This window comes from Lepidochelys kempii, chromosome 2 (genome assembly GCF_965140265.1).
Source record: "Lepidochelys kempii isolate rLepKem1 chromosome 2, rLepKem1.hap2, whole genome shotgun sequence".
Taxonomy (NCBI): Eukaryota; Metazoa; Chordata; order Testudines; family Cheloniidae; genus Lepidochelys; species Lepidochelys kempii.
The window spans coordinates 110,338,075-110,359,637 of NC_133257.1; the positions used below are offsets into that span (position 1 = coordinate 110,338,075).

General features: G+C 42.0%; 2 protein-coding genes across 6 annotated transcripts in view; one reads left to right on the forward strand and one right to left on the reverse strand.

Moving 5' to 3' along the window:
• Positions 1-2,062: 2,062 nt before the first annotated feature.
• NOL7 (nucleolar protein 7) lies at positions 2,063-20,517 on the forward strand. Of its 3 annotated transcripts, none has more exons than XM_073331934.1 (8): positions 2,063-2,283; positions 4,938-4,998; positions 6,377-6,435; positions 7,099-7,130; positions 8,425-8,506; positions 9,757-9,878; positions 9,961-10,038; positions 18,396-20,517. In XM_073331934.1, exons 1-8 carry the CDS (start codon positions 2,102-2,104, stop codon positions 18,707-18,709), a joined length of 930 nt encoding a protein of 309 aa, XP_073188035.1. In that variant the 5' UTR covers positions 2,063-2,101; the 3' UTR covers positions 18,710-20,517. The 3 variants fall into 3 exon arrangements, with proteins under 3 accessions (XP_073188035.1, XP_073188037.1, XP_073188036.1); XM_073331935.1 differs by lacking the exon at positions 18,396-20,517 and adding an exon at positions 11,186-11,517 and having other exon boundaries at positions 2,066-2,283; XM_073331936.1 differs by lacking the exon at positions 9,757-9,878 and having other exon boundaries at positions 18,396-18,569.
• RANBP9 (RAN binding protein 9) overlaps positions 13,140-21,563 on the reverse strand; it is a 71,590-nt gene continuing 63,166 nt past the window's right edge. Inside the window, exons 11-14 of one of the 3 annotated variants that reach the window (XM_073331931.1) lie at positions 19,518-19,636; positions 16,104-16,255; positions 15,007-15,118; positions 13,140-14,107 (exon numbers count right to left, since the gene is read on the reverse strand). In XM_073331931.1, the coding sequence (XP_073188032.1) occupies positions 13,977-14,107; positions 15,007-15,118; positions 16,104-16,255; positions 19,518-19,636 (514 nt within the window). In that variant the 3' untranslated portion in view covers positions 13,140-13,976. Of the gene's footprint in view, positions 14,108-15,006; positions 15,119-16,103; positions 16,256-19,517; positions 19,640-21,563 lie in introns of all 3 variants that reach the window. The other 2 variants (XM_073331932.1, XM_073331930.1) reach the window with 2 other exon arrangements.

Sequence of the window (21,563 nt, forward strand, 5' to 3'; positions counted from 1 at the left end):
TCCTGCTGGTAATAGCTTATCTAAAGTGATCATCAAGTTGGGCCATTTCCAGCACAAATCCAGGTTTTCTCACCCTCCGCCCCCCCCCCCACAAACTCACTCTCCTGCTGGTAATAGCCTATCCAAAGTGACCACTCTCTTTAAAATGTGTATGATAATCAAGGTGGGCCATTTCCAGCACAAATACAGGTTTTCTCATCCCTCCACCCCCTTCCAAAAACCACAAACACAAACTCACTCTCCTGCTGGTAATAGCTTATCCAAAGTGACCACTGTCCTCACAATGTGTATGAAAATCAAGGTGGACCATTTCCAGCACAAATACAGGTTTTCTCACACACCCCCCCTTTTTTTTTCAAAAAAACACACACACAAAAACTCACTCTCCTGCTGGTAATAGCTTATCCAAAGCGACCACTCTCCCTACAATGTGCATGATAATCAAGGTGGGCCATTTCCAGCACAAATTCAGGTTTTCTCACCCCCCCAACCAGATACACACACAAACTCACTCGCCTGCTGGCAATAGCTCATCCAAACTGACCACTCCCCTTACAATGTGCATGATAATCAAGGTGGGCCATTTCCAGCATAAATCCAAGTTTAACCAGAATGTCGGGGGGAGGGGGGGGGGGGGGAACAAGGGGAAATAGGCTACGTTGCATAATGACTTAGCCACTCCCAGTCTCTATTTAAGCCTAAATTAATAGTATCCATTTGCAAATGAATTCCAATTCAGCAGTTTCTCGCTGGAGTCTGGATTTGAAGTTTTTTTGTTTTAAGATAGCGACCTTCATGTTTGTGATTGCGTGACCAGAGAGATTGAAGTGTTCTCCGACTGGTTTATGAATGTTATAATTCTTGACATCTGATTTGTGTCCATTTATTCTTTTACGTAGAGACTGTCCAGTTTGACCAATGTACATGGCAGAGGGGCATTGCTGGCACATGATGGCATATATCACATTGGTGGATGTGCAGGTGATCGAGCCTCTGATAGTGTGGCTGATGTGATTAGGCCCTTTGATGGTGTCCCCTGAATAGATATGTGGGCACAGTTGGCAACGGGCTTTGTTGCAAGGATAAGTTCCTGGGTTAGTGGTTCTGTTGTGTGGTGTGTGGTTGCTGGTGAGTATTTGCTTCAGGTTGGGGGGGCTGTCTGTAGGCAAGGAATGACCCACCTTGATTATCATGCACATTGTAGGGAGAGTGGTCGCTTTGGATAAGCTATTACCAGCAGGAGAGTGAGTTTGTGTGTGTGTGTGTGTGTTTTTTTTTTAAAAAAGGAGGGGGGGTGAGAAAACCTGGATTTGTGCTAGAAATGGCCCAACTTGATGATCACTTTAGATAAGCTATTACCAGCAGGACAGTGGGGTGGGAGGAGGTATTGGTTCATAGTCTCTGTGTGTATAAAAAGATCTTCTACACTTTCCACGGTATGCATCTGATGAAGTGAGCTGTAGCTCACGAAAGCTCATGCTCAAATAAATTGGTTAGTCTCTAAGGTGCCCTAATGACAGGTTTCAGAGTAACAGCCGTGTTAGTCTGTATTTGCAAAAAGAAAAGGAGGACTTGTGGCACCTTAGAGACTAACCAATTTATTAGAGCATGAGCTTTCGTGAGCTACAGCTTATGTAGCTGAGGAAGTGAGCTGTAGCTCACGAAAGCTCATGCTCTAATAAATTGGTTAGTCTCTAAGGTGCCCCAAGTCCTCCTTTTCTTTTTGCGGATACAGACTGACACGGGGCTGTTACTCTGAAACGCTCCTTGCGCAGCGCTACTGCAGCCTGCCTGGGCGCTGGGAGCCGGTCGGGATGGGGGAGGGGCCGGGGCACAGTGTCGCGCGGGTTGCCGGGAGCGCAGCGCGGGGCAGGTGGGGCAGCGCCGAATGAGGCAGCGGCTCTCGGGCTGCGTTTCGCCGCGCGCTCCGCTCGCTCCAGGGGCTCAGGGCGCCCGCCAGCAATTACAGAGCGCGAGCGCGGCGCCTGGGCGGTCCTAGGCTGAGCCGGCCGCGGGGCAGGCTGGGAGCTGTAGGTCAAGCCCGACGGTGGCGGCCCCGCGACTGCTTCCGGGTCAGAGGTGAAAAGGGGGGGGGCCTGCTATGGCGATGACGCGGGGGCGGCGCGCGATGCTGGAGAAAGAAGCTGCCGCTCCGGAGCCGCCCGCGGGCGCCGCCGCCACCTCCGAGGAGGAGGAGGAGGAGGCGCCCGAGGAGGTGACCTTCGAGCGGGCGAGAGCCGCGGCGGAGACCGAGCGGAGGCGCGCCGGGGACACAGCGCGGAGGTAACAGCCCGGCCTGGCCGCAATCGCCCCGCTGAGGCCAGACCCTCCCCTCCCCCCACCCGCAACGCGCCGCTGCGGGCAGGGGGCGGGGCGAGGAACCGCGGCCCGTCAGAACGTGGGGGCCCGGAGCAGGCGCGTGCGACCCGAGCGTGCCCCGCCACGCGCTGCTGCTGCTGCTGCGGCCGCTGTCGCCGCCCGGGGCCCTCGAGCTGCAGCGGCCGCCGGTCTGGTGGGACGTTCGTGCGCGTCCGTCACGGCGCCTTGGACCCCGGCCGGGAGCCTTTCGCTCCGCAGCCCAAGTGGCCTTCGCTTTGCCAGCGGCAGCCAGGCCGGAGCCCTCCCGCAGGGCACCGTTAGTCATGGGGCCTTTCACCTGTTGAACACTTCTGCCATTTTGCGCGGTCCAGGTGTAGCCCCAGGTTGGTTGCTCTTAAATCTAAAGAGGAGTGAAGTAGGGAAGCACTCAACTTTCTGACTTGCCCTGTGTAGGGAAGCCTTCGCAACGTTTCACAGGTATCGATTTTGGCCTGAAAAAAATTTCAATAAATGGTTTCAGGTTAAAATTTTAAGGCAGTGGTTCTCAAACCTCTTTTTTTCGTGGACCACTTGAAAATGGCTGAGGGTCTCAGCGGACCACTTAATGATCTTTCCAAAAATTTGCAAACTATTGTAAAGCACTTGGGGGGTGGGGGGGGTTATATAGCACTTTTATCCAAATAATAATTGTTTTTTTGTTCTACAAATAAAAGCACAACTCCTATTTTAATATTAGCAGTCTTACTTTTCTAATGCAATGGATGTGCCCTCTCTCCCCCGCCACAGCAGCCCCCGAACTGGGGATGGGAAGGAGGGCTGTCTCTCTCCGGCAGCCGCAGTCCTGGAGCTGGGGAAAGTCGCTTCTTTCTCTGGCTGCCTCAGCCCTGCACATCCCAAAATCCTCTCACCCCCTTTTCTCACGCCAGTGCCCCCTCCCATCTACTCCCTATTCCCTCCAAGGCTGCCACCACCTCATATGTGCATCTTCTCCAGGGTCCAGGCACCTAATTAGTGGAGCCTTGCTGCCCTTTCACTCTCTTGTGTGCGGCTACCCAGGCGCACCTCTTAGAGGGAACTATCCGCGGACCACCTGAATGGAGCTTGTTCGCAGACCACAGTTTGAGAACCTCTGATTTAAGGTGATCTCTCCTCCTTTCTTTTCTGCACTGGTCAGAACATCTTTCAAGAGCAGGAGAATGAAGCCCAGTAGCATCATGGGAGATTCTGCTGGGCACACAGAGGATGTTGGCCTAGCTGTACAGTGATCCCCTCTAAAAGCAATGCATATAAAGTGGTGGCACTTTTATCCTATTATAATTAATCCATGTTTTAGCTGCTTTAACTGTAAAGATTCCTCTTTGATTTCAGCTTCTACCTGTTTGCTAACCACATGTGATAGAATCTTTTTTTTATTGTTAATGTGCTTGCAGGAAAATTTAACTTACAAACACAGCATATGTTGTGTTTACACCTTTCTTGCATTATGAATTCAGACCAGTTCTCCAATTTGTCAAGGTTATTTTGAATTCTAATTCTGTCCTCCAAAATGCTTGCAACCCTTCCCAGCTTGGTGTCATCTGCAAATTATGTAAGCATACGCTCCCCTCTCATTAATGAAAATATTGAATAGTTGCAAACTGACGACTCACTTCTGTGGGACCCCACTAGATGTGTCCTCCCAGTTTGATAGTGAACCATTTATGACTACTCTTTCAACCACTTGTGCACCCACCTTATAGTAATTTCATCTAGACCATATTTGTGGGGGTCTGGCCCAGTGTGGGCAGCCGGGGGCTGGGGTGTGAGTGGCTGGCCAGGTATTAACAGTTAAGGTCGGTTAACATTTTACATCCCTAAATGCAGTGCATAAGTCCCTTTGTGAATCCAGCCCTTTTCCATTTTGTTTGACGTGGAGTAACTAAGGCGTGGGTGTTGTTCTAAGCTAAAAACACAGTGAGGACAAGCAACTTCAATTTTAGCAGTGAGGCAAAGGCCTGAGAATCTTTCCCTGAAATAAGATTGGGGGTAATGGGCTCATATGTTTGTGCCAAAGTAGAGTAGTACAAATTTGTGTGTAAGGGTGACTGTGTGTGTGTTTGTTTCTGTATATGGAACAACAGTAGATCTGCTGCCTAATAGCTTTTGTTGACAATTTATTGTTTAGTATTTAAAATACTATTTTACTATGCCTTCAACTAATTTGTGTACATTAAATGTTTGTTTACTATAAAAACTATATTACCTAACTACGATGGAAGGAGACTAATAAAGAAATAACACCATCTTCATTTGGGGTTTTGCCTTTGGTTTAACTCTGTAGAACGCTTCTCCAAACTAGAAAAATATCTTGTTTTATTTGTGCCCAAATTTTAAAATGGAGATTTCACAATGGTAGCAAATAGTGATGGAACTATCAAAACAGTGAATCGTAATTTGCTTCCCTTGCACCAGAGGATGGGGGAAGGTAGAGATAGCAGATTGTGGAAAGCATATCTGCATGTGTCGCAATTTGCTGCCTCCGGACCCAAAGATGCAGAAAGGCAGAGGCAGTAAATTGTGATGGTAGTAGTTTGTAACATTGTACCAGCGCTGACCTGCATGTTCTCTCCTCCCCACAGGGACAGGGAGCTGCTGAAGGAGAAGCGGCGGCAGCGAGAGGAGCTCTTCAAAGAGCAGAAGGTAAAGAGGGCCTGCTTCGGCCAGGCCAGGTTGCCTTGTCCTTTGTGATCGCAGGCCCTGCTCACTGAGGGTGTCAGGCTGCTGCAAGAGAGATGTAGCCTACAGGCCAAGAGGCATCCTTGTTTGCCATGAGCCTGGATGATGAGCCCCCTGCCCAAGGACAGTGTCTCTCATGACAGTGTGGGAGTGGAGGAGCCTTTACTGCAAAGTCCACTCAGTGCGGCCAGGGTATTAACAATTCTGGTTAATATCACCACTCTGCAGGAATGAATCCCGCCCCATCCACTGTAGTGTGAATGGGATTTGGCTGTTGGCAGCCACATGCCACTTCGTGAAAAGCAAGGCCCTGGCTGCAAGCAGGGAAGGAAGCCCTGAGAGCCCACCACAGGCAGGTTTGGGAGACTACAGTAAGGCAAGGAAGCACTGGGACTTGCCTTTCCTTGCTGCAGCCCCGCAAACCGGCCTACGCACAGGGGAGTGCACAGGCGATAAGGGCCTGCAGGCTGGGAGGCTGTGGCGAGGGCAGTAGCAGGGATGGGGGCTGTAGCCCAGATGCCAAAGCTGCACAGTACCTCTCCCTGCGTTCTCCAGGTTCCGCCCTCCTGGGGGCCTGAATCCAAGGAAAACAAGCACGCTGAGCACTGACCCCTGGGGGGTGCAGGGGGAAACGGTATTGTGTAGCTCCATGGACCTCCAGTGCCCCCACTCCATTTGGGTAGCAGCACCCCTCCCCACTGCTGCCTTGCCTGCAGGCAGGTTTGCAGAGGGCAGTCAGGGAAAGCACATTCTAGCACTGCTTCCCTTATCGGCAACTGCCAGATAATGGCAACTTTTTGCTGGCAGCTGAGGGGTTGCTAATAAGTGGACTCTACTGTACCAAGATATATAAAATCTGTGGCTGTCTGAACTTGACAGCTGGGTGGGCTGGGTAGCTACCATCTATCACCACTTATTTATTTCTTCAGTCAAGAAGGAGCTAAGCCCCCGGAGCTCTAGGAACTGATTAGAACCCATGGGTCTATTCAAACCTACTTACCAGTAGCCGAGCCCAGAGACCCACATGAACGTATTTTGAACATCTGCATAATCTACTTACTCTTTTGTACTCTTTGTAGTAGAGTAGACAGGACTGAATTTGCTGGTGGAGCTTGTAAGAATAGCCCACCTCCCTCCCTGCCCCCCCCACCCCCCCAGTTTACAAGTGATTTTTCACCAAGAGTTGAAGTTAACCAAATTTTTGAATATTTGTTGACATTGGTATTTTGACAAGTTCAAAAATATGTAGAACAGCTTTGCTGTCATCAAATACTGTCTTGAAAAGGAACATCACATAAACGAAGAGTTGTAGCCATTAAAGCATTTCCTTAATTTTCTTTAGAAAAGAAAATTACTTCCTGAAAATGTTCTAGAGGAGTTAACTTCAGGAGCACAGATTAAGTAAGTATAAGTAGTGCCCTAGTGCACAAAACAGTGCCCTAATTTTATTAGGACTTAGCTGTATTTTCTGGCTTGCAAAAAAAGATCAGCAGTAATAAAGAATCAGTGGTTGGAACTTTGATGATGGGTGGGCAAGAACAGAATGCATTTCTCTCTCCTATAACTGTATTGTCTCTGCGGATCTAAGAATTAGAGGTTTCTTCAGACTCGCTTTTCTAATTATACTCACATTATATCTTTCCAGATATGGTTACAATCAGAAAATTAGCTAAGTAAAAAAGTCACGTTGCTTAGATTGTTTCTCCCTCTGTGTGTCTTTAATAATGAATTGTGTGGTTGCAAGAGGATGGTTTATGGCATTAATAGGATTGTACATGTGCTATTGAAGCTTACTATTTAAGGTATTTTTGAACATTCAACAGTGTACTGAAACTTAAAGACAAAGTTCTAGTAGGGTTACCTAGGTTGTTCAAATCCCCATCTAATCTTTAAGGCTCAAGATCATATACAAAAATAATTATTTGAAAGTCTTTATTCTATTTAGGACTTTGTAAATATTGTAAGGAGTTAAAATACATAACTGTGAATAACCACAGATTGATGGGCTCTTTCCTAAATGTGAAGAGTAACGTTTCTAAACAAACTTTCTCATTCCCTCCTAAGCAACAATAACCTGTCTGACACAACCAAACAAGGTAAGATATAAACTTATGTTAATTTCTTTTTATGATGTCCCAGATATGAGGTCCATTCTGTGTTAGAAATAGCTGCAGTAAGATTGTTCTGTGGCGCTGCAATCCCTTGTGATAGTGAAACCTGAATTTAACAATTACTGATTGCTGCAGCCTAGCAATTCTAACTTCCTCCTCTCTGACTCTCCTTTCTTCTGGAGTTATCAGTGTTGGCCCTAGTTCCATGTCCTCTGTTTTGAGAGGCCTGCTGTGCAAGTGCTTGATTTAAAATACTCAGTGTTTGAAGAAACTTTTAGCATAGACAGAACAGCTTGGAGAGTTGGACAGCCTAAATAAAGAAGAGGGATCGGTGGAAAACAACCAGGTTTTTCTGGGTGACCCAACACTGGAAGGCATTCATTTGTATTTGCATCTTTGTAATTCTCAGAAATGACCACAACCATAAAACAGCCTTTACTAATGCACTTGTTATCTTCCTTGATTCTTGGAGCAGGGCCATATATGTTCTGTATTCTCATGGCACTGTAGAAACAGAGGAGAAACCTCTCCCCTCATCAAAACCAAAATCCAGGGCACTCACAAAGACACAAATGTGTAGTGCTGTAGTCCCTTTCATCTGCAGATCTCAATTGTTTTACAAATATAATTTCACAACCTCCTGTGAGCTATGTAAACATTACCCCCAATTTTATATCTTCATAATGCTTTAGAAACAATAATGGAGTTGAACTCTAGGTTTCTTGAGAAATCAGTCTTCATGAGTGGTGCTTAATTCTCTAAGATACAGGGAGTGAAGCCAACCTTGGACTGTATTTTAGGACTCCTTGGGCTATGCACAGCCATTGTGCTACATTACAGGCTGTTTCATCTCTACAGCTTTATTGCTCACTTTCACTATTGGAAAACTTGAAGTGCTAAATACTGATCCAGTCATGTTTTGTCTCTTGCTAAATAGCATTGATTCTTGCTTCTCATCCTTTCCTGTGACCCAGCCACAGCAATGATTCCTCTTTGCACCCCCCACCCCCGTATTGTTCAGGAAGGTAGTAATTAAGCTCTGAAATCACATGTAAAGGTGTGTCCTCCAAAGCCTGTTTTGTCCTCAACAAGGCCGTTCAGGCAGAGTACTGACAGCAGCACCTCTTACCATATGAGCTGCTGCTACTGGAAATGTTTGGTTCAATCAAAGACCTGTGAATTGTTTTTTCCAAAGGCCTACCTATGATCAGTTTCACTTACTATCTGGGGATTGACATTAGTGTGTAGAAATTGTTTGACTGTCTTGCATCTATTTTAGGTGAAAATCGAAATGAGTCTGAAAATAAGAATGAAGAACGTAACACGGGACAGGACAACAGAGGAAACAAACGGGTTGTTAGGTATGATAAGTAGCTCCAGTTCAGTTAAAGTGTTACTGTGGTCAAAATCGTAACTCACTCTATTTTGAGATCAAACTTCTACCCCGGCCATGCTGTGTGAGTGAAAAATGTGGGATACGTCTTTCCTGCAGTACAATGCTTTTTCAATGATAAGGAGAGGAATGCTTTTTCTTGTCTTATTAATGTGGGGGCTTTGGGATCCCAACACTTTCATGCACCCCATATCATTCCTCCCTGTGACATCCTTTTGATATAAGTCAAGTGGTCTCCTGAGAAGAATGCATTTTAGCACCTCCCACACTTGTGCTATTTTTGAAGTAATATGTGGCCAAGTAGGTTTTACAATGAAACTACACTATGAATGTGTTGCAGTTGGTCTGTGCTTAAAGGCAGCATGCTCTGCCAACAGCCAGGAGCAGCAGAGGCTATGGAATAGCGAGAAAGGCCCTCTGGCTGATGCTGTGGAGGGAAATGTGTGCCTTTTGGTAATAGACAGCAAAGATAAACTTGCTAAAAATTGCTGTTTGGACTGAGTGTCTCTCAACAATCCTGTGAGTTTTCTTCTCCCTTTTGCCAGGAGCTTCAGGACACCGATAATTCCTCCTCTGCCTACAGGGAAAACTATGCCCAGAAAGTCTGCATTTGTGCATGGATTCCCCTAGTCATTCTGAGTGCTGCAGGGAGATCTCATCTGCAAATATAGAAAAGGGTTAAGGTTCCTGCACTATGCATATGACTTGGCTATCATGCTGTGCAACAGTAGTGAGGGACTAAAATGATGCCTCATGGGCAGTGAAGTCCCCTTGCTGGAAGTGGTGGGATAAAGCCTTTGGATCCCACAGAAGGGAGAGAAAAGAGAAGGATCCCACAGAAAAAATATCAAAATTATTCAAACATGGTCTAAGCATCCAACTGGTGACATGAGTCTAGAGAATAGTTGGCACTGGCTTTTGGCAGGAAAACTTTTATGCTCCCACAACTTTAAATGCAGAGACATCATTTTTGGTGCTGTTGAACTCTGGGGAAAGATGTGTATATGAGACTTGCTGGTATGAGTTCTCCATAATATAGAAATACTTTTGTATTTCACCAAAACATTTTTGTTCTAATGAAGTTGAAAAATATTACATGAGTGGAACATGGCTTAGGAATTAGAAGCCAGTAAAAGCATATCTTGTAGCAAGATGTTGGCCAGAACATATACTGTTTGGGGGTTTTAAACAAGTGACTTTATTTTTTAACTTAACTAGATTCAAAGGAAACTATATGGCCGTGTGCTTAAAAGACCAAGATCTAACCAGCCAGCACCAAAAAATGGCCAAAGACTTTATACAGAGTCATCTATATGGACCAGGCACCAACCGAACAACTGGTAAAGTAACTCTTCCAGGTGTAATTCTGTATCTTTTTGATCATCTGCCTCTGTGACTAACTTTTCCTTTCATTTATTTCAGCAAACCAGTTCTTTTCTTTTGTGAACAAGAAGAGTCCACTTAAAAAAGCTGCAGTTCAGTTTGTGAGCAAATATTGGGGTAAGTGTAGTGAACCCAAAATGCTTTGTTTGTATTTAAAATGTGCAAAAATACTTGAGTATGATAAAATTGTCAGCTAAAGCAAGGACAAAAATTAGCCACAAAAGGGTTTGGTTAACAGTACACAATCTGGAACAGTGTAGTTTAATATTTATAAATCTGAAGTAAATAACTACTGTAATATTGTGCCTAAGAGCCTTTTGTTGAAGGGAAGGCTAAACTCCATGCAACATGATGATGATTAGGTTTAAGACAACAGTAGGTGGAGCAATTTAAATGCACCTGATATTGTTTTACTATAGGCAAAAGTCAACATTTTGAAAACTAGAGCCCTGAACCTGCAAACAGGCTTATAACTGTAGTCCTAAGAATGGTGCTTAAACATATACACGAGTGTTTGGTAGAATCTGCCACTTAAACAAAATGGCTTCAGTATTAATGTAAAGCTAGCGCTTGCGTTCATACACACAGCCTAAAAATAATGAATATAAAATCTATTCCTTTCAAACTGCTGGTCAAAGCATGTTTTCTTGATTTGTGAATGTTCAGTATATCACAGGATGGAGTTTGCTTATCAACATGGTATTGAGTTCTTGGGATGTTGAGGCCCTCAACTTGTCTTTTTTGGTGTAGGTGGGCATTAAGTGTGAAAGTCTTAATATTTTTCAGCCCTTTAAAGGGGGAATAAACTAGTAGGATTTAGTATTGTGGGGGAAGAAGAGGATTAGCTAATGTGTATAAAACGGTACACACTAACGTCAAAGAAAGCAACAGACACTGAAGGTGTTTTGTGTGTGAAATACAGTACTCACCTGTGGGCTTCAAAATGGAAGAAAGTCAGCTCTTTTTTTAGACTCAGAAGTTACAAAAGGCAAAAGTATCTCTGCTCCTATTGTTCTTTGCACCAGGATTTTATGACATTCTTGAAATGGCACAGTGGAGTCAAGTGAAACGCTGAGGCAGATGGTTTTCTATACTATCAAATTGCTCCTCTTGCTGTAACATGGAGCCCCTTTTATAGCATTGCAGAATAAACTGGATGAAGCACACACTGAGTGCTATGTAGTCTATTAAAACTTTCCAAATGAAAGCTCCCTGGACATACCCCAGAATCTGCAGCCTAATACTACATTTTCTTTGCTTTTAGGGTCAGAGGAAAAACAGAAAGCTAAGCAGTTTAAAAAACACTGGATGTCTACAAAGAAAAAAAAAACAAACAAAAAATTAAGATAAAGCCAGCATTTTCCTTAGTGTCTATCTTTGAGGTCTGTCTGTAAAGCTCCTGTGTTTCACGCATTAACTTTTAAAATATGGCCAGGAGCCACCTTCTCTTAAACCCACCACTGCTGTGATATCTGCAAGAAAGCAGTCAATGGATAGGGTTTTTTTTAAATCAATATCCAACTGATTCTCTGCAACCTAAGTTATCAAAATAACTTGTACATTATACCATAATTAATAAAACCTATTTTAAGTATATCTTCTGTGTAAGAGTGTTGTGTTCACCTGCTGGATGATGTTTTCTGGAAGCAGAGCCTTGCTCTGCTTCCCCACCATCTAGAAGGCTCTTGTGATCAGCAACTTGTGCCCTTGGCAAGGGCACCTGCTATTCTGAAGGGAGTCTTCCCTAGCCAAGCTGCAATCAATGGAATGGTACCTGAGGTCCCAGGGTAGGGCATTTGAATCAGCTCTGATGGTACCACTACACAATGCTTGAGTTCTGCCTTCAGGAACCTTCAGCTTAGGCAGTTTGTCATTATTGCACATTACCCACCTGGACTTTTGATAATACAAAAAGCACATTACAAGGCAAGAATTGCTTCTGTACAGTACCCACCACAGATTTCCCCTATTTCTCAACTCATGTCATTTAAGCTGAACTATGGCTAGCAAAAGGCCATAAGAGCACAGACAAGGTGAAAAGGTCAGTTTAAAACCAGCTATCAGCTGCAGGATTTTCATATGGGGAATTTGAAGCAAGCGGTCTGTACTGTGATGAAGCCAATCTTTATAAAACGGCAGCAACACAGTTGTGAGCTCAAGTTTAATGTTTACTTTCTGATACAGAGCACTTCTATAGAAAAAAAAAGGCTAGATTCTCAACCCTCAACTTTTCACAAATCCAATATTCCTCCACCACCAGGGTTAGGAGCAAACTATATGCCCTGGTACTTTAACCTTGAAAGTTGATCTGTTCTCCCCCTCAGGAAGTTGCTAATCCATGGCAATATTCCTGCCTTATCTACTAGAATTGTGTAAACAGAAGCTACACTAATGGGTTCCTACGATATATTCTAGGTGTAAATTTGGTTGAATTAGCTGCCTCCCATTTGCTGGTATAGTACCTGATTTTAATAAGACTGCACAATTAGCAGCCCTACCAGTTCCTGCCTTCAGAAATTTATTGTTCTGCAATGGGATTGTCAACTTGCTGACTATTTTCAGGTAACAGAGTGCTCAGTGGCCCCTAGGATGATGTCAGTGGTATTGGTCTTCAGTTGACTCACTGCATTCCTTTAGAGGCTTCTTGTGGAACTGCTTTCAAGTTGAGTATTCACTCTTCAAATTCCCGTTGAGTAATCTACCTTACCTGCAGTAGTTTGTTTCTGTTGCAACAGGGGGCTGGACCTTGCCCTTTAATCACACTTCTTGCTTTTTGATGTGTGCCTTCTGAGATGCAGTAGCTTTCTTGCTGACTAATATAAGTACTACAGAAAATAAAATCCAGAGTCTGAATTCCCTTTTCTGAAATCCAGTGTCAGTGCTTTTGGGTTTGATTAAATTAAAGCTTATTTTAAGATGAGCAGGAGGTTGAAAGCATTTGCTTGGTGGCTCCCTCATAGCTCTTCACAAATTGTTGGTGCATTCAGTTGAAACTTCAGTCCACTAGCCAAAGACTGGGAAAGCTGGACTCTTCCCCAAGTTTCTTGAAGCAAGTAGTATTTTGCTCATGAGAAAGCAGTTTTAAGCTATTTTAACTTTCTACAACCATTTGCTGCTTTTGCCCTGTACATAATTGAAGTGCTCAATTCACATTAGTTTCAAAAGCTAGAACACAAAGTAGAATCAGTGTAGCATACAAATCCAAAGCTATTAATATCTGTAGAATAAGTTTTTAATGGCTGGTTAATTATGATATCACTACATTTTATTGCAATAGTACTCATTTAAGCACTTTTAAAAATGCAAGGTGTACAAAGATTAAATTAAGACTGTAAATTGACTAATATTTGGTTTTTATATAAATAGAGGTCGTAACCACACTGTGACATGTAATACTGTTATTATACAACAGTTAAACTGGTGAGTCTATAACAGAAGTTGTCTGTAGTTAAAGAAAGTTGAAAAGACCATGTTAAAACAAACTACTAAGATCAACAGGTAGGGATTGTAAGTAGCAACAAACATATTCACTCAGCTCCTGAGTATTTCAAGTTTTACAGTACACATTAAAAATATTTCTTCCCATCAACACTATATATCCAAACTGTCAGGTGTTTATGCATTTTGCAAGTTACACTGATAGAACTATGTAATAATAATGAGGGTGGAGGTTGGTAAGTCATCCTGCTTGAACTTTACATCACCCACATGCTAACACATCCACAACATTTTCTATTCTTCTGCCCCACCTCAAGGTGGTAGGATTTTTGGTTTGTTTTGAACAATCATTTAAAGAATTTGTAATGGTCAATTTGGATGTCTGACATCATCAGTGATACTTTTAACTCTTAGTTGTCTAAGAGGTTAAAGATGGAAAATTTCTCCTAACACTAAGTTAGAAAATCATTTGCATCATGCTGTAAACTAGGAAGCAACATAAAGCGACAGACCTGTCCTTAGTACATAATTAAAAGATCCAAATTCCAGTCAGCAGAGCTGATATACCTCCATGTTGAATATGCCACAATACATACTTGAAATCTTCAAATGCATAGCTAGTGTAGATAGTCTTCCACTGTGGCAAATGCACATGATCCAATTCCCGAACGCGCCATCAATCCTAGACACTGTGAAGCCTGTCCCATTGCTAGGGCGAGCGGTGGCTGCTTTGGCAGATTGTGGGTCTCTGAAAAGATTCAACAATGCAGCTGTGTAATAGATCTTTAAAAATTTAGAAGGCAAATCACTTTCTAGGACACAGTACTAGAAATGGAGTTGGCATACTGGAACACCAAAGATCGACCCAGTTTCACACGTTGTAAGCCTTTCAACTATACAGTAACAAACTTTGAATCTGTAATTTAGGCAGGTTTGTATGTATAATACAACATGGACAGTTCATAACATTACTAATGGTTTGAAATCGTTAACCTGTTGAATTTCCTTTGTGCATGAGGTTTTTGATATTTCTCAAAAGATAAGTCTTGCTGTATGATGAACTGTAGTTGCCTGTAAGTCATTATTTACCAAGTTATCACAGAACAGTTTCTCATACTGCGGCATTACCTATACATGAAATAACTGCATCGCAATCAACGACTACTGTAGTCATTTGAAAAACTGCTGACTTTAATGGTGAAAGGCAGATGTACTCTGGTACTCTCGCTCGGCTCCGAGAGAAGCAAAGCAATATAGTTGTGGCACTTATACTGTGAGTGAGGACTTTGACCCCCAATACCAGGGTTTTATGATAAATTACTGCAAAAGCAACATCACGGAATTTTATTCTGGTGTTTCTCTTCTGCAGTGCACTGTCAGTAAGTCACTAATTTGATATAATCTGTTCAGTATTGGGGGGTTTTTTGATTGTCCATTGTGCCATGGACACTCAAAACTCTGGTTTATGGATTTTGTATCAGTTTATTTCAGGTACTCCCATTAATACAGGTACAGTGGTTATTCAACTATACATATCGCAGGATACACAGCCCTTTGCAAGAGTCTAGGGAATGCAAATGTCATTTGTGCTTACAGCACCACTTACCTGAATAAACATGCCATGAAGCAAAAAGCATAAAGAATTACCTAGTATTGCACTATTAAGAACAGAGCACACCGGTTCTCTCTGTATTGGATCAAGCTGGTTTCCAACTGGACTGCTCCAAGGATCCGAATATGCAAGTAAACTGAATGCATCCTGTGGGAAAATTAGTGTTCAGTTTTGTTTTCTATCTAAAACTTACACAGCTATATCAGGTTAGTACAGACATAAAAGCTATTTTCCTCCTCCTAATCTAGAACTAAAATTTAGCTGTCTGCCATACGAGAGGCTGCAAATGCACTTTGTTAATAAATCAGCATACAGGGCTACTGTATGATTAGAGCATGTGCACAATACTAGAGTTAAGAAAACTGAGCTCATGCCATTTAGCACAGCAACCTGCAACTTCATAATATTAGAAAAACCTAAAAAAGTTATTTTCAACATGTGAAAAGGTGACTTAGATTAAAAGTATTTGGTGACAAGGAGAGCAAAAGAAAGAGATTTAAAAACAGTATAACAGAGTTCTTGTTTCAGCTAGCAAAACTCAATATGGTTTTTATATGGGAATTACTTTCCACCACAGTCTTGCATAACTATAAAAAGCAGCTGGAGAAATTATAAGGAAAATAACTGACAAAAATTTTCTCTGCACTTCCCACCCATCCAGAGAGAGCAACCATTACATCACATTTCAGGCATATGTATTCTCCCTTGATATAGCACCCCATGTTCTGCTGCTTGACTGGGTCCAATGTTTATCTGACCGGAACTCGAAATGGCACCTACGTAGTCCACGTTCTAGATTTATTGGGAGGCGACTATATGATTTGTTGTATGTGGGGAGGAGACTGCGTGCCTTGTATTTTTAAATCTAGGAATTTTAAAAAAAGAATTTTTAACAGTGGTTACTTCTCTTATTGCCAGAGTAATGTTCACCTTATATGTTCAGACCATAAAACTGCTGTACACAAGATGGGAAGCCATGCTCCTCAGAATAGAAAAATATTGCAATAGCTCTTCTCATTTTCATGAAAAAAAAAAAAAGGCAAAAAACTAGCTTTGGTTAAGGCAGCAGATATTGCAAAATTCCACTTGGAAGTGCAGTCACCAAAATTACTAACGTAAAATATAGCCATACCTTTAGCATTTTCTTATTTGTTGTGTTTTTGCCACATTCTCTCCTTAGCTGTTCACTCATTGCCTGCAATTCTCTTCCAAAATGGATCATTCTTTCAATGGCCGCCTGGCTACCTCCACAGAGCTGACGTCTTAACTGACTTGAGTCAACTTCTGCAAGAATGACAAGTCAGCATCACTAATACAATATGGCAGTACAAATGTACGCTATTAATAAGTTTCTGCCAACTGATTAATTCATGTAATCAGGAGCAGATGTGTGAGATCTCAGAAAGAAAGTAATTCAGGACCAGGATTCTTGGCACAATGTGCCTGGTGTACAGCGCACAGCTGTGGAGACCTGTAAGTAATTACGGAAGCCTCTACCTACAGAAATTGCATTAGTTAAACAGATTTAATTAAAATGGCCAAAAACCCTCATGCATCTGGCATTGGAGTAAATTTAATGACAAGCTGAACTGCTATAAGGCAGGTTCAAAAATCAAGAATATCCAACAGGATTTTGCACTGGTTTAAAGGCACTTTTAGTTAAACTGGTGCAACACTGTGCACAGACCAAGCCTAATGAGCCTATTGTCTACTAGGGGAGAACAAACAATTCTAGTTGCCTGTTCACATTAGCACCCGGCCTTACAAATTCTCAACTGTCAAAACGAGGTTAACAGATCAGACATTGCTACAGAGCTAACCCCAGAAACATACTTTATGTCTGCAAGTCCACTGTCACTTCATAGTTATTAGGAATCTACAGGACCCTTGGGGAAAAAGCTAAAAATAGCACAGCAGACGTAACTCTCAACTAAACTTAAATCTCAGATCACAAAAGGGTACTGGCTAAAAACTGGAGGGTTTTTACACATCTTATTTGAGCATTACAAATTGGAACAATTACAGGTGACCGTACTTCCCACTTCTAATACTTTCCACCAAGGGATTTCAAAGTACTTTATGAACATTAATCAATTTCAACATGTTATGAGATGAGTTATCCCTATTTTTACAGATAAAGAACCTACAGTAGGGAGAAGTTAGCTGACTTATTAAGATTACACAGGCAGCTATGGAACAGAATTAAGATCTCCAACTCAGACTTGTGCTTTAGCCACAAAGACATCCTCCCTATCTCTTTAAAAATAGTCTAGTCTGTACGTAACTTGCTTGTGATAATAAGGTCTAGCTTTTAATAGCATCCAGCAAATTATAAGAGTAATTTTTTCCATAATTATCTTAGATAAGTGAACTGTCACCTCCAAAACAGATCTCTGGTTACTACAATCTCACACACACGTGTACATAACACTAGAGAAACTGGAAAGAGTTCAAAAAAATGAAATATCATAAAATAGGTCTCAAACTGTGGGGTGTAAAGTATTCTGGGTAGTCCAAGAAGCCACATGTCTTTTACAGAAGTGAAACACCCACGAGTCTTCAAGCAGCGATGTGTGTTGCTAGCTGGAGCCCAGTCTAGGACTTCATTTTCCAGAGGCTGTAAACAACTAAATTAAAAAAAAAAGCAACTCTGTGCCCTGTGCAGCTGTTTCATGTCTATCACAGAAAGCCTCTGTGGAAAAGGCTGCAAGAGAGTAAAGAAGTGGTTTTTCGAACACAAACCAGATCTTGTTATTCAGTTTCAGCAATGTAATACACAGGGTAAGACTCGGGGAATTCAGAGGACTCTTGTTGAGTGCTGGGAACAGAAGTACTGTGCTGAAACAATGACCTAATGTTAGTTTATTAGGGAAGCTGCAGAACAGCATTAGTGTATGCTCTGAGACTGGAGCAGTTTCACAGATCTTTTTAAGAACTGTTGTACTCTGAAAGTCTACAAAAAGATCCATACATTTGTCTCACTTTAAATAAAAAACTGTTTTTTCCAACATGCAGTCCTGCAAATACAGGGATTGATTGTCAAGCTGGATTCTCTCTCTCACACATGACCATTATGAAAGATTTAGTGAGGCCAAATTATGGCCTATTTACACCTGTGTAACCCTCAATGCCTTCAGCATGGTTTCACAGGTACATCGGATAGGCCCTATAACTGAAATTTAGATAACTTCCTCTTAGCTGTGCTGGCTCTAAAAGAAGCTGTTAAACTTATCTGTCACTAAAGTCAACAGGTATGAATGAACACAGAACAGATCTGATGAGTAAGAAAGACAGCCATTTTTACATAGAGTATAGTCCTACCTTAAAATGTAGTTAAGTCAAATGGGGAAAATATTAAATTTCTGTTTGGTGGGAAGCAGAACCATTTCAATCTCTTATCAACCCTTCCTTTCTCTGTCCACAGGGAAAAGAATATTGTCCCAAAACATCTCCCCAATACCTTGGGTTCCTTGGTATTGGCCATTTTGGGACCCCATCCTGAAAGAAATCTTTCCTAAACCCCCTCTTCTGGTCTTCAAACCACCACCACCCCCAACCTCACCTCATCAGATGCAAGCTGCCCACACACCAGGACACACCAACTCAAAGAAGCACCAGAACAAATGCAAAACCTGCAGACATATCCCCACTGCTACAATTATCAGCACACTTTTCTGTACCCATGGGTCTCTACACAGGCTTATCAAAACATGTGGTGTACCTCATCCAGTGCACTAAATGCCTCAGTAACAACTATGTGGGTGAAACCTCACAGACAATCACTACACTCTTGAATGAACTCACACAAGCAAAATTATAAAAGACAGACACCAACCATATCACCGGTGGGTGAACACTTAAAACAATCACTCTCTCAGTCCTCATCCTCCAAGGAAACCTGGACAACACTTTCAAAGACAAGTCTGGGAGCTAGACACTAAAAATCATGGACTGAACAGAGTCACTAGATGCATGGCTTATAATAACAATCTGTAACCCACTAAACAACCTCTCCCTCCCCCACCGCCTCCTGCCCCCTACTTCCTTTCCTCCCTACCACTGGAGAGGTGTTAAACAGGCCACCTCATCTTGACCGGCCCCTTGAAATATGCGTTAACTACTTATGCTAAACAATCTGTTCAGATCTTGTAGTTTCCCAGACCTGAAGAAGAGCTCTTTGAAAGCTTGTCTCTCACCAACAAAAGTTGGTCCAATAACAGATATTAGTTGTATTGCTATCAATGAATGTTGAGTTTTCAGGGAAAAATTAACTGCTAACATCAATGAACTAAACAAAAAGCACAATGGTTTCCAACTGAAGTTATGTGCCGGCTTAAAATATCTATTCAACATTCCCCTCCCCTGCTTGTTGTCAGATTAACATCATGCCAGATAGTTATGAGATTTACATATAGTACAATACTAGCAAAATGGAAAGTTAAGATTTCAGTTATGTCACTAATTTTCAATTTGGGAAGCATTGCAAGTAAAAACATAACCTTGTTGCCATCACTTTTTATTAAAAATGTAAAATATCACTGCAGACCCATTTCTGTGTCACATTCTTCCATTTCGTGATCATGTTTAGAACTACCATTTAGGAAGCCATTGGATGAAGTCTCTGCAACTCCATTGGAGTAGTGATCTGTTTCCATGTCTACATCACTGCTGAGAAAGGGGGGGAAAAACATATTACTAACTTCAAAAATACTTTGGTTTGCTTCTCCACTTTACAATTTCACCTTAACAATTCCCCGTCTCCCCTAGTCAAAATATCACCTTTTTAATAATATCACATTGGATCAGTAATAATAAACCATAGATTTATTCACAGAAAATCACTACACAGGCATCAGGGATTTTGGATTGCCCCAGCCCAACAGCCAATGTGAAATACATTAACACTCAGCATGAGGTAGTACAGATCTCTGGAGCTAAGAGATGTGAAAAGTTAATTTTACTATTTTGTTGAAATATGTTAAAATACATGTTAATACATATAGCTAATTTAGATATAATTATCAGAGATCCTAGTTTTTCTTGATAAAAGATCTGAAAAAAATTCACATTTTTTCGTGATTAAGATTAAAGGCTGAATTTTAGTTTCTCTAGCCATAATATTATACAAATTCAATATGTTTTACTGATACAGAGGAACCCTATTTATCCAATCTAATTGGGATCAGGGCCCGATCAGAATAAAAAAATTGGATAATCCAGAGAGCTTCAGCTCTGGGTGGCGGGTCTCTGGTGAAACCAGCGCACTTCAGCCCCAGTTTGGTTAATACGGAGAGCTGGATAATAAAGGCTTGGGTAAACGGGATTCTACTGTACGGTTTATAGTTTTCACAAAAATGTAAAAACGAAAGATTCTCTGTAAAAACGCAAATTCATCATTTTTCCGTGGCAAACTGATTTCTAGGATCCCTGATAATTATACACAGAAATTCCAATGTGGGTTTTGAGCTTGGTCACAAGCGGTAGGAAGTATACTTCAACTGCTGAGAAAATCTGCTATTCCAGTTCTCTTATTTTTTTTTTTTTTTTTTACACGAAAGGGCAAGCAAGCATGAAGCTATTTGGAGAACACTAGTTTTAGGCAAAACAATGCAGTTCTTTCAGCAAGTTTCAGTCCATAGATTATTCACTCAGACTGGAAAGCAACATCAGGAACAAGATGGAGGGCAGAGGAACAGGATTGGGGAAAGAACCAAAACCCAGTCAGCCAAAGCATGCACAAGAAACAAAAGAATTGTGTTCAGAAAACACACATGGAGCACAAGACTGCATGACAGATCTCTGTTCATGGCACTGGGCAAAAGAACTCTTTGGAAGCTGCATGTGCTCTCGTTGAAGAGAGTGCCTTCAAGGGCTGGAGCCTCAGACAGACCCATGTTTTTAAATGTATTTAGGTGTTGCAACATTTAAATGACATAGGAGCCTAAATCTCATTTTCAAAAGGAATTTAGGCACTTAGACACTGACAATTAATACCTAAATACCTTTAAAAATTATGGGCCATAGTAATCGTATACTCCAGCTCATTCTATTATCAGTTATGAAAAGCACTGGTTAAAGATGCACTTCCTCGCCGTTGCTGCTTTTAAGGCTAAAAAATCCAGTTTACAACTAATTTCACTACTAAGGAATATTCAGCTCCTTTTTAACATCAGGAGAAAAAGTCCCCTTGTAAATGCTGGGCTGTAGTGCATCTTACGAAAAGCTTCAAAAAGGTGGGTTGAAGTTCATGAAGACCTTTGGCAGAGACAACTGCTACGACAAAACACTTCCTTGAAACAAAGAAGTGTTTTTGGAACCTCATCTGTTTATGCTAATTTTCTGATTTCTTGAGAAGGGACTAGAAACCACAATTGCATTAAAAAGGCAAGAAGAAAAGCAACAGGGCAGTCTCCAATGACTGTACACAAATGCAAGGAGCATGCGGCACAAAAGGATGAAGTGGAAGTCATGGTATATGAAGAAAATTATGACTTAATTGGCATTAGAGAGACTTGGTGGGACAACTTCCAGGATTGGAATACCAGCATTGAGAGATATAGCTTGTTACAGAAAGGTTAGTAACTGTTTTTTC